Here is an 11,061-nt window from a genome sequence, read left to right as displayed (position 1 = left end):
GGGGGTCATGTTCCAGCTCCTTCATGAAGTTTGTCTGAAACAGACCGAGGTCAGACTTTACTGAACCTCATGACGAGAGATACATTCACATCATCAGATTTGTTCCAGGTCCAAACATTGACTGTATAAAGAACTGGACTGAACACGTGTGACACTCCCACCCCCCATTAGAACCAAATCAAGTCACTTCAGTACAGTTACCACCATGTTGGAGCCAGACGTCGCCGGTGAGCAGTGATTGGTCTTAGTCCTCGTTTCTATGGAAACTACTCTCACTAATCAGGAGTGAGCTTGTTGGAGAGCCCCACCCCCACTACTTGAAAGTGGGCCGCACAAAATCTGACAATCAAATGGTTTGAACACTGGACGTGGAGGCCCACAGGCTCCGCCTACTTTTAATTGAGGCATCTGATTAGTCCATTTATAACTTAAACAACTTGAACTGCAGAAGTAAAATGGGAAGTAGGGGTAACCCCGCTCCCACTTCCCATCTTTGACTGTTCCCACTAGCTTACAGCCCCTCACACCCCCAACCTAACCTCACGGGGCAAAAAAAATGGCAGCAATATTGTTTCTATCCACCCGAACAGTTCTGATCCAGATTCCAGCTCAGACCAGGAAAACAAAGACGTTCATGGATCTGTTGGTCTGCAAGTGGCTGCATCAGAAAGGGGCGGAGCAGAGGGACTTTGGCCCCGCCCAGCATATTTACTACGTCACAAAGAAGATCTTTCTGCTCTTGATTCTCAATGAATGAAGAAATACTCAGAAATGAAATTCACAGTTCAGATACGACATAATGTTCTCAGCCATGAAAGCTTTGACATTCTTCCTCTTTAAACAGCGTTTTTCCACCACAGCCAGAGGAGGATCCGACCCTGGCGAGGGCGGGAGAGCGCTCGCTGAGGGTCTGAGCAGCAACTTGAATCTGTTTGAAACCATCAAATCAGAGTTTGAACATCACTGTTCCTGTGACTGCTGGAGACAGCTGAGGAAGAAAGGAAAGTTCAGCTCAAAAACCAGAACCTGCAGCCCCAGGATCCTCCAAAAACACCTCCATCTGTACCTGGCCTCATTCTGGTGAAACTGGAGGATGGAGGAATCCCACTACGGGTCACATGTTCTCTGAAATCTCATTCAAATGTATGACTTAGCTCCCACTGTCATTCGGTTTCATCTCCAGCGGCTCTGATGAAGCTTTCATGCAGCTTGAGAAAAAGGCGGCAACAGCGGAGCTTCATTTAGGAGTCAAACTTCTCACAAAGTTAAACCGCAGGAGAGAAGAAAGTAACTCCTGACCCATTCCAGAGGTCACAGCGCCGCTCTTTTCCATAAAACTGGAAGTCCTACCTGTTCCTCTGCAGATCCTCTGCTGCACGGTTTCCCGCTCACTCCGACAGCCACACAGGCGAGCAGAAGCTGGAAAAAGACGTGAAGAAACACACCCCTGGAGCACGCAAGCATGCATGCACATGAAAAAATGCAACCTCAAGCTTCCAGACACATCATTATGAGGCCCAGTGGTCAGCAGTGTGGTTTGGGGAGGGGGGCGGAGCTCCAGCACCTTTGTCCACATGTGTGCTCGCACGTGTGTTTGTTTTCTCCAGGTCTGAGAGACACGGTAACACCCTTCAAATATGAGATCATTCTGTACTAGTCCATGCTCGTTTGGAGAGGAGACGGCGAGACATGGAGGCAGGATGGAGGAGGGAGCAGACGCAGAGGAAAGGAGGGAAAACAACAACTCTGATGAATAAAAGAATGAAGAGTTCAGCAGATGAAGGACCAGGACCCCAAGGCTTTAGGGCACAAAAGAGACACAGAATCCTGCTGAGAGAAAACATCAGACGTTTATACTCAAAATAAAGAGAATAAATGACATTACTCAGAGAATGATGAAGAACAAGAGCGACAGGAAGAGCTCAAACTGGAGAAGAATATCAACAGTAAAGACGACAGAAGGCTTCAGAAATGATCAGATATTAAAAACACTGCATCAAGTACATTCAATCATTTAGAAAGAGAAATTAAAAAAGAAGTTAATATGAATTCAATAAAATGAAGAAAAAATTATAAAACACTTAAAAACCAAACATCAAATATTTACATAATACACAAAAACTGAAACAAATGAAACTCAAAAATTTAGAACCAATCTACTCTAACTTCAAGCTTTATTTGTTTAGAGCCTTTCATTCATATAAAGCACAAAGGACTTAACATAAAAGTAAATAAAATAAACATTAAAACACAGAAAACATGTTTTTCTTCAGCCCAAGTGTCATTATAGAAAATAAAAGTATTTGTGAGGCTGTAAAAACAAAAAACTAAACCACCAAAAAAGCAAAATATTGTTGAATATATGTGAACATATACAGTTAATGCATCCGACCCAAAAAGAAAGAATGACTACTGTACAGATAAAATATAATTTATATTTGGTAAATGGTAAATGGTGTATACTTGTATAGCACTTTCTACCCTCCTCCGAGGGCCCAAAGCGCTTCACAGTCACAGACCCATTCACACATTCACACATTCACACACTGGTGGTGGCTCCGCTGCCGAACACTGGCGCCAACCTCCCACCAGAGGCAATTTGGGGTTCAGTGTCTTGCCCAAGGACACTTCGACACATGGGTGGGCAAGGCGGGAGTCGAACCCGTTCACTTCTGATCAGGAGTCGACCGCCCTACCACTGCACCACCTATTTAAAGATTTAATCTTCCATTCTAGTGAAGCTTTTAATAAATCTAATGATAAGTTTGGATACACCAGGGATCTGCAACCTGTGGCTCGTTTACCCCTCAGGATTGGCTCTTTGGCTAAAGAAAAATAAAATAATAGTATTATTTTGTATAGATTAGTTAAGTTTATACATTTATGACTGAGGTGCACCTCAAAGATAAAGATTTTGACATTCCTGATGTCTTGTTTGCACTTGCCGATTTCAAATCCTAGCCAAATATCTGGTAAAAAGTCTGATCTTTTCTGAGTTTAAAGCACATGTCATCTTATGCTGTCCAGAGCTGCACTGGAATGATCCGGTTTGGCCTTTTAAATTGAAAGGAAATCATACGAGCTTCTGTCAAACGTAAAAAAAATAATATCAAATGTTGAGAAAATGATCATTTCTTTTAATATTTCTGTTTTTATTCATGCTTCAAAACATCAAGTGTGTTCAACCTGCTCAAACTCAGCCATTGTGTTCCTCACAAAAAAAGTTTTGACATCAAAATGTCATCGTGTGTGTCGGACTCCTGGACACACAGGTGAGCAGCAGAGACCCGCCTATGGCAAGACGGCGAAATTTACGTGCGTTTACCGGCGTTTTTCATGGCCAAAACGCCGTTTTTTTATGGCGGTTTTCCAGGTGATTATTGGGACCTTTGGCTTGCCATACCCGCCCCTCTGAAACACCAGCTCCCGCTCCTTCCTGGGAGTCGTCATATCTGTCAATATGAGCTTGCGGCTTGACTGTAAATGATTTAAAGTTAATTTGCGCTTCAATGTTTTTAGCTATCAATTTGAACATCTTCAGCTATCAGGACTAGCATCTTCAGTGGCCACGTTCAGCTTACAGCAAATGCAAAATATCTAGTTTCTGAATCAGATACCACAATTTTTATTCATTTAATCTATCTACTTTTTGTTTATGTATTTGTTTGTTTTTTGATTTTTCTATTTACATTGAGTGTGTTAACGTTTGATAAGTTACAGTAAATCAAAGAACATAAACACTGGAGCTCTGGAGTTAACGGGTTAATATCTGCCATTATTATTCTTATTATTATTGTTGCAAATTACATTTTGTTGCTGGATACTTGAGATGTGCAATAACAATAAAATTGAACTCTATTCTATTCTATTCTATTCTATTCTATTCTATTCTATTGATGAAAACGTTTTTATAGGTTCTTTTTTAATTCAGTTGTTTAAATTGCTCCCAATTGTGTTCAATGTCAGTAAAAGTTTATTATAAATAGATCAAATCAAATCAAATAAGAAAAGAAAAGAAAGATTCCACGCCCCGTTACTCTCACATGATTGGTTCGTAGGAACGTCAGTCAACACTTCCACTTCCGGTAGACTGTTGCTAGGTAACGGCTGGAACGCGCATCTCCTCCTCGCTCGTGAATGCTAGCTAACAACTAGCTTCCAGAAGCGGCGGAAACGCGGTTCTGTGTTCGCGGTTCCCCGTGAACTGTGTTGTTGTTAAACCATGAACGTCATCAAAGACGGTGATTATACGGCGACCGTCTACAAACTGGTGAGAAAACCTTTATTGACACGGACATTAGCGACACGCGCTAACGGCGGCGGCAGCCTCACGGACGAGCTCGTTATGACGGGATTTTAACGTACTTTTCACTTCGTTAACAATACAAAGACTCTAAATCCGTTTACAGGTTTACTCTGAACTCATGTTCTTTAGGACCGTCAGCTATGGAAACCGTGAAGCTGATCGTGTTTATGATCGAATTGAATTCACCGATCTGCTTCCTTTGATCATTCAGAAACAGGTGTCTCACCTGTCTGAGGATCAGACACTCCCGCCAAAGCAGCTGATGTTCTCTGTGCTCACCTATCAGCGGCTCTCTTCGTGCTGTGGGTTCCCAGTACTAACTCCAGGTCCATGTTTACAGAAGGACTTGGTTTAGAGTTCATAAAACTGACTTTACTGATGGAACAGAGAAACGACGACAGTGAAACCCAAAGTAAAGCCAGAATTCACAGATGTTTAAGCCACGTGACCCCAGAGGTGAAGCTCTGTTTTGGTGAAGTTACTTCTTCTGTCCCAAATGCTGTAATGGTCAATAGAGAACACGACTGGAATCCATCATACAGGGAGGATTCTTAGAGCAGGAGAGTCAAACTCGATCACACAAAACACACCTGAGGTCGTGACCCCAACAGGATAAACATTTACTGAACACTCTAAAACTACATTTGAAAAAAAAAAAACGTTAAAACCTCAACTTTTTAATATAATTATGAACTAGATATATAGCATTACCTGCACTGATGCTAGTGTGAATGCTGGAAGCTGAATTTGGCCACTGAAGATGCTGAAATATATTGCTAAAAATGCAGAAGCTGAAGCCGATAGCCAGCTAAAATATAAGCTAAATGCCAAATTAGCCTAAAAAACAAACAAAAAAGATGTAGGTTAGCCAAAACAGCAAGCATGCAGGGGAAAAAATATCTAAACTTCAAAATAGGCTAAAAAACAAAACAAAAAGCCTAAATTAGCCAAAACAGCTAGTATGTAGCTGAAATATTAGCTAAGCTCCATAGTAACCTAAAAAATCTTAGTAAATGCCAAAATAGTCCAAAGAGATAGCAGAATGACAATTTTTGAAAACTTTAAACCAGAACTTTTTAACATAATTCTAAATAATGAAAAGATGATCTGAAGGGCCGCATAGAATAACCCAGAGGGCCGGATCCGGCCCCCGGGTTTGAACTTTGACTCGTGTCTTAGAGGAACATCATCAAAGTGTTTTTAAAGCAGCGTCTTTGATTATTTTCATGAATTATTTCTGTTTCAGATTAAAGACTCTCAGTACGGAGAAGCCATCCACATCCTAAACGCACAACTGCACAAACACAACAAGGTGAGTCTGCGCACAAACCCACAAAAAGCGTGCACGCCGCTTTTCTCCTTCACAACCTACTGGAATGATCGTGTTAACGTTTTTAAAGTACCAGAACGTTAAAGATTTTGTGTTTCAGCGTCACCAGCGACGCCTCAGGTGTTAATCAAAGAGTGACTCCTCCTGCACAGATGCTTCTTCTTCTCTCTGTCCAGTCCAGAGCGGCGCTGTCTCTGCTGGGTTTCTGCTACTACCACCTGCAGGACTTCAGCGGCGCTGCAGAATGCTACGAGCAGCTCACCCAGCTGCACCCGGAGGTGGAGGAGTACAAGGTCTACCACGCCCAGTCCCTGTATAAAGCTGGAGCTTACGCCGAAGCAATGAAGGCGTCCTTCGCTCTGGACAACCCCAGCTCTCACCTGAAGGTGCGGCAGCTCCCCGTCTCTGGGCTGGATGTGGTTATAGAACCGTAACGTCCTGCTTTCCACCCGAATGTCTAAGATTTGCTTTGAAACTCTGAGAGGAAGATAAAGCTAAAAGGAGTATCTAATTTAGTGCTAGCTAATTTAGGATTTAGAGTTTAGCTAATATTTCAGCTACGTTCAAAGTATTTTGGCTAATTTAGGCTTCTTTCAGTTTTTTAGGCTAATTTAGCATTGAACTAATATTTTATCTAGCTATCAGCATCAGACATTTGTTTCCGTCTCTGCTCAGATGCTCAAGCTGCAGGCCTGCATCAAATACTGCGAGGAGGATTTCAGCGCCGCCAAGGTTCGCCGCGCTCCAACAGTTCTGAGTCTGCTTTCTGCAGCCACGCGCTGACGTGTCTGCGGCTGCTTTCTCTGCAGTCGCTGCTGGAGCAGCTGCCGCAGGAAGACTCCGACTACGTCTACAACATGGGCTGCCTGCTCTACCAGGAGGGCAAGTACGAGGACGCCTGCAGGAGCTTCACGGCCGCCGTCGAGGTGCTGGGATACGTCCCCGGTGAGTCCGCCGCAGGGGTCTCCAGGTTACCGTCAGACCCAGTCTGAATGTTTAATTATAATTTATTCTTTCATTAAAACGAACAGAAAATAAATAAACACAGAGAAAGACAGTTAACTTATTCTATAAATAGATGTTGCATCAAAACATAAAATTTTCAGAATAGAACTGATGTTTTAGTGCTGCCCCGCCCTTTAGAACACGTATGTCAAAGTCGAGGCCCGGGGGCCGGATCCGGCCCTCCAGGTAATTCTATCCGGCCCTCCAGATCATTTTATTTTATTGTTATTAATGACCTGATGTTATCTTGGGCTCATTTCTAACTTGTATCATTTTGACAAAATATATTTTTATGGAGAGTAAAATATTGAAAGTTATTTAAGGTTTAAAATCTTTTTATTATTCATAAATATGTTGAAAGTTACAGTTTTAAAGTTTGAATAATTGGAATTCTGCAGCTTTTTGGACTATTTTGACATTTACTAAGATTTTTTAGGCTGATTTGGAGTTTAGCTACTATTTCAGCTTAACGCTAGCTGTTTTGGCTAACTTAAGTTTTTGTTTATTTATTTATTTTGGGCTAATTTGGCGTTTAGCTAATATTTTAGTCATCTATCAGCTTCAGCATCTTCAGCTATCAGCACTACCATCTTCAGCAGCCAAATTCAGCTTCCAGCATTCACACTAGCATTATCACAGGTAATGTTATATATCTAGTTCATAATTATGTTAAAAAGTTACGATTTTAAATGTAGTTTTTGTGTTCAATACATGTCTATCCAGTTCGGCCCGCGACCTGAAGTGTGCTTTCGATTTTGGCTCCTTTCTGATCCAGTTTGACACTCCTGGTTTCATATCATTTCAAGTGTTTTTCAGCAGCTTCATGTGAGTCTGTGAGTCCAGGTTCAGTCTGATCAGACTCTGCAGCCTAGGAACGTCTTCCAACTCAGGATTTTACCTTTAAATGCATGAAAACAAATCCATGTTTAAGCAGAAAAGCTGTAAAATGTCATAGAGTGTCTGTGTCGGCGTTTCCCGGCTCCTGCATGGATGATCTTTTCACGGTGACGTCAGGCAGAATGTCAATTCGTAGTTTCCTCTGGTGTTTGGGTTTAGAACGGCTCAGCTGACAGCTGAACGCTGTTTGACACAATTTAACATAAATAATAAAAGGTCATTTTACCAATTCCAACAGAAAAACGTTTATTTAAGGAAAGTCCTGCTGAACTATATTTTCATTTTCTCTCTTAGATCGTTCACAAATCCAATTTGAATAATCGTTCAATGTTTGATGTTTTGTTGAAAATGTCGACCTTTCATTTGAGCAGATCTTATTCTAACAGTTTCCATTTTGATGTTATGTGACGTGTTTTAGGTGCAATCAGCACAAAAACGGATACAACTTCATGTTGGACCCCCGTAATAGTAAAGAAAACTGAACAGTGTAGGGGGGTTACCCCAAAGCTCTTATAGGGCGCTGCCCAAAACACTTGTAGTCACATTCACGCGCTGATGGCGGCGCCGCTTCTGAACGTCGGCGCCAACCGATGAGCACCAGGAGCCATGTGGGGTTCAAAGCTTGGCTCAAGAACACTTCAACACAGGCGTGAAGAGCGGGAACCGAACCTGTGACCTTCCAGTCCAAGGTCGACCACTCTGCCCCTGCACCACGACCCCCCATGAAGACTGTAGCAAGCTCAGGAATACACAAACACTCAGAGAAATAATCCAGCGGTTATAGTTCATCATCAAAGTGATCACCATGAATAAGTCACGGATTACACTCTACAGGTTAAAGATCCAAACGGTTTCTAACGTCTTTTCTGATGATCAAGATTATTATTACATTTCTGAGGATTTCTTAATTCAGACTGGAGAAAGATAAAAAATATGCTGGGCGGAGCCACAAGCTCCCAGCTCCGCCCCATTCTGATCATCCTCCTGCAGACCAATAGATCCGTGAACGTCTCTGTTTTCCTGGTCTGAGCTGGAATCTGGATCAGAACCGGACAGACGGATAGAAACCGGATTGCTGCTGTTTCTGTTGCACCGGCGATGTTATGTTGGGGTGTGAGGGGCTGTAAGCTAGTGGGAGAGTTGGGAAAAACAGGTACTGGGTTGGCGTTCTGGTACTGGCTCAGGGTACCGGTGTGTTCCGCGTCCCGGTACTGGACCAGTTCGGCTCTCGGCACAAAAGTCGGGGACCTGTAGTTGATTGAGAACAGCCAGCACCCAAAAGGTCAAAAGGTGAGGGGGCGGGGCCCGAACCAAACGTCCACATGTGGCGGGTTGGGGATGAGAATGTGTCGGTGTATTTTATATTATAAGAATATTATTATACTTTATCGAGGTTCATCTTTGTCCTCTGTGGAAGAAATCCTTCTGAAGTTTTTTTGACTTAAATCAGTTTGAAAAGTTTCAGTGAACAATAAAGTTTCAGGTGAATTTCCTGTGCAGGAATATTCTCCTCAGTAAAAGTATTTAGCAGCTAAAACCGTATTAGAAAAACATTAATGTCACAGATGGTGAGAGTTTAAAGTCTGTGAGGTTTCTAACTCAACTTAACATTTGAGTTTGTAAAAACACTTTATGGTTGGAAAAGTTCTGACCCAAACTACATTCCAGACGGACAGACGTGGATCAGTCCGACTGAGGATCGGTGCTGTCTCTGCTCCTCAGCTCTGTACTACAACCTGGCCCTGACCTTCTACAGCCTGAAGAACTTCCCTCAGGCGCTCAAGTACATCACAGAGATCATCGAGCGAGGGATCCGGGAGCATCCAGGTGAGGATCCGGAGGAGGGGCAGACCTTCAGGGCGTTCCTCCTCCTGACGGGGTTGGGTCTCTCTCTGCTGCAGAGCTGAGTGTGGGGGTTTCAACCGAAGGTGCAGACGTGCACAGCGTGGGGAACACGCTGTTACTGCACCAGACCGCGCTGATCGAGGCCTTCAACCTGAAGGCGGCCATCGAGTTCCAGCTGAAGAACCGTAAGAACCCGTCTGTGACGAGACACTGCAGGAACGGCGGCGCTCTAACCAGCTTCCTCTTTGCTCCGCCCACAGTGAAAGGAGCGCAGGAGGCTCTGACAGACATGCCCCCCCGATCACAGGAGGTAATGGAATGAAGTCGGGATTCCTTCAGGGAAGTGACTGAAGAGTCTGCTCCCCTGAGTGTTTGTGTTGTAGTGTGTGTTTGTGTGTGGGATGTAAACTGTGTGTGTTATAGTGTTTGTGTTTATTTGTGTGTGTTTTTGTTTATTATTGTGTGTTTGTGCGTGGATTCACCCGTCATGTCAGACTTCCTGAATGAAATGTTTGATAAAAATTCACAATCATTTTTATTTCTCCTGCAGCTGAAGTTTGTTGGGATCTGCTGCCCCCTGGTGGAACAACAAAACATGAATGTTTATTCATTATCTTTGTTTATTCCAGGCAAAAACTGCTCACAGTTACTGATGCATGAAAGAAGAGCTGATTGAAGTTCCACCAACAATCAGTTGAAATCATTAATGACATAAGAGGGCTTTTATCAGATTAAACAGGTTTTAAGTGGAGATTTTCAGAATAAAGTTCTGGTTCAGGTCCACTCTGACCCGAGTGGACCAGCACCTTCACCTGTGCCGTCCTCCTCAGGAGCTGGACCCGGTGACCCTGCACAACCAGGCCCTCATGAACATGGACTCCAGGCCCTCCGAAGGCTTCGAGAAGCTCTCCTTCCTCATGCAGCAGCCCCCCTTCCCTCCGGTCTGCTTTGGAAACCTGCTGCTGCTTTACTGCAAACACGAGGTACGCCGCCCCACCTGAACACCTGGGGAGGGGGACGGTCTGCTGGTTCCTTGAAGGTGTGACGTTCTGCTCGTCAAACTGACACCAGCACTGATCAAAGTAATTCTCTTCTCTCATTTCTGCACTAAAACTTCAGAAAGTCCTGAACTCCCATGATTCCAAACGTTTCCAGACACATTCAGACTCGAGATCCAGGATTTTAGAACCTGGTTTCTGATGAATGGAAATGTTCTGAGGACAGAAGCTCCTCCCTCTCAGCCTGCAGGCGGCTGGATCCTCCAGAGGATCAGGATCTGCACAGCTCCTCCTTCAAAATGTCCTTCGTGTCTCTGCAGTACTTCGACCTGGTGGCTGACGTTCTGGCAGAAAACGCTCATCTGACCTACAAGTTCCTGTCTCCGGTGAGTGTCCTTCCTGCTCGGCAGCGGCGGCGGCAGCTGCAGCAGCAGCGCTCTGAGCCGGTCTGTGATCGGTCCTCACAGCTGTGTTCCCTCTGCAGTACATGTTCGAGTTCCTGGACGCTTCGCAGACCAGCCAGACGGCGCCGGAGGAGGTACCCATGTTAGACAAACCTCAGAGTTCCAGCACTGAGATGTTTTCATTCCACTATCCTCTGTCTGTCTCTCTCTGTCTCTCTGTCTCTCTGTCTGTCTCTCTCTCTCTCCCTCTCTCTCTGTCTGTCTCTCTCTCTCTGT

The 11,061-nt window shown here is 43.9% G+C and overlaps 2 protein-coding genes across 5 annotated transcripts in view; one reads left to right on the top strand and one right to left on the bottom strand.

Moving 5' to 3' along the window:
* si:ch211-76l23.4 overlaps positions 1-4,702 on the bottom strand; it is an 8,905-nt gene extending 4,203 nt beyond the window's left edge. Inside the window, exons 1-2 of one of the 3 annotated variants that reach the window (XM_036213077.1) lie at positions 4,586-4,693; positions 1,351-1,419 (exon numbers count right to left, since the gene is read on the bottom strand). Coding sequence is in view for 1 of the 3 variants with exons in the window: in XM_024271849.2 (XP_024127617.2) it covers positions 1,351-1,464 (114 nt within the window). In the remaining 2 variants the exon portion in view is untranslated. Of the gene's footprint in view, positions 1-1,350; positions 2,091-4,585 lie in introns of those variants that run through there. The other 2 variants (XM_036213078.1, XM_024271849.2) reach the window with 2 other exon arrangements.
* flr (fleer) overlaps positions 4,073-11,061 on the top strand; it is an 11,298-nt gene continuing 4,309 nt past the window's right edge. For both annotated transcript variants that reach the window (XM_024271845.2, XM_024271846.2), the window contains exons 1-11: positions 4,073-4,270; positions 5,553-5,618; positions 5,813-6,022; positions 6,312-6,368; positions 6,446-6,581; positions 9,261-9,365; positions 9,440-9,568; positions 9,644-9,693; positions 10,214-10,366; positions 10,702-10,767; positions 10,866-10,919. In XM_024271845.2, coding sequence (XP_024127613.1) covers positions 4,223-4,270; positions 5,553-5,618; positions 5,813-6,022; positions 6,312-6,368; positions 6,446-6,581; positions 9,261-9,365; positions 9,440-9,568; positions 9,644-9,693; positions 10,214-10,366; positions 10,702-10,767; positions 10,866-10,919 — 1,074 coding nt within the window. In that variant the 5' untranslated portion in view covers positions 4,073-4,222. The remainder of the gene's footprint in view (positions 4,271-5,552; positions 5,619-5,812; positions 6,023-6,311; positions 6,369-6,445; positions 6,582-9,260; positions 9,366-9,439; positions 9,569-9,643; positions 9,694-10,213; positions 10,367-10,701; positions 10,768-10,865; positions 10,920-11,061) is intronic.

The sequence above is a fragment of the Oryzias melastigma genome, linkage group LG8 (assembly GCF_002922805.2).
Source record: "Oryzias melastigma strain HK-1 linkage group LG8, ASM292280v2, whole genome shotgun sequence".
NCBI classification, from domain to species: domain Eukaryota; kingdom Metazoa; phylum Chordata; class Actinopteri; order Beloniformes; family Adrianichthyidae; genus Oryzias; species Oryzias melastigma.
Note: the sequence above shows the minus strand (reverse complement) of the source record. Positions and strands in the feature narration are given on the sequence as shown.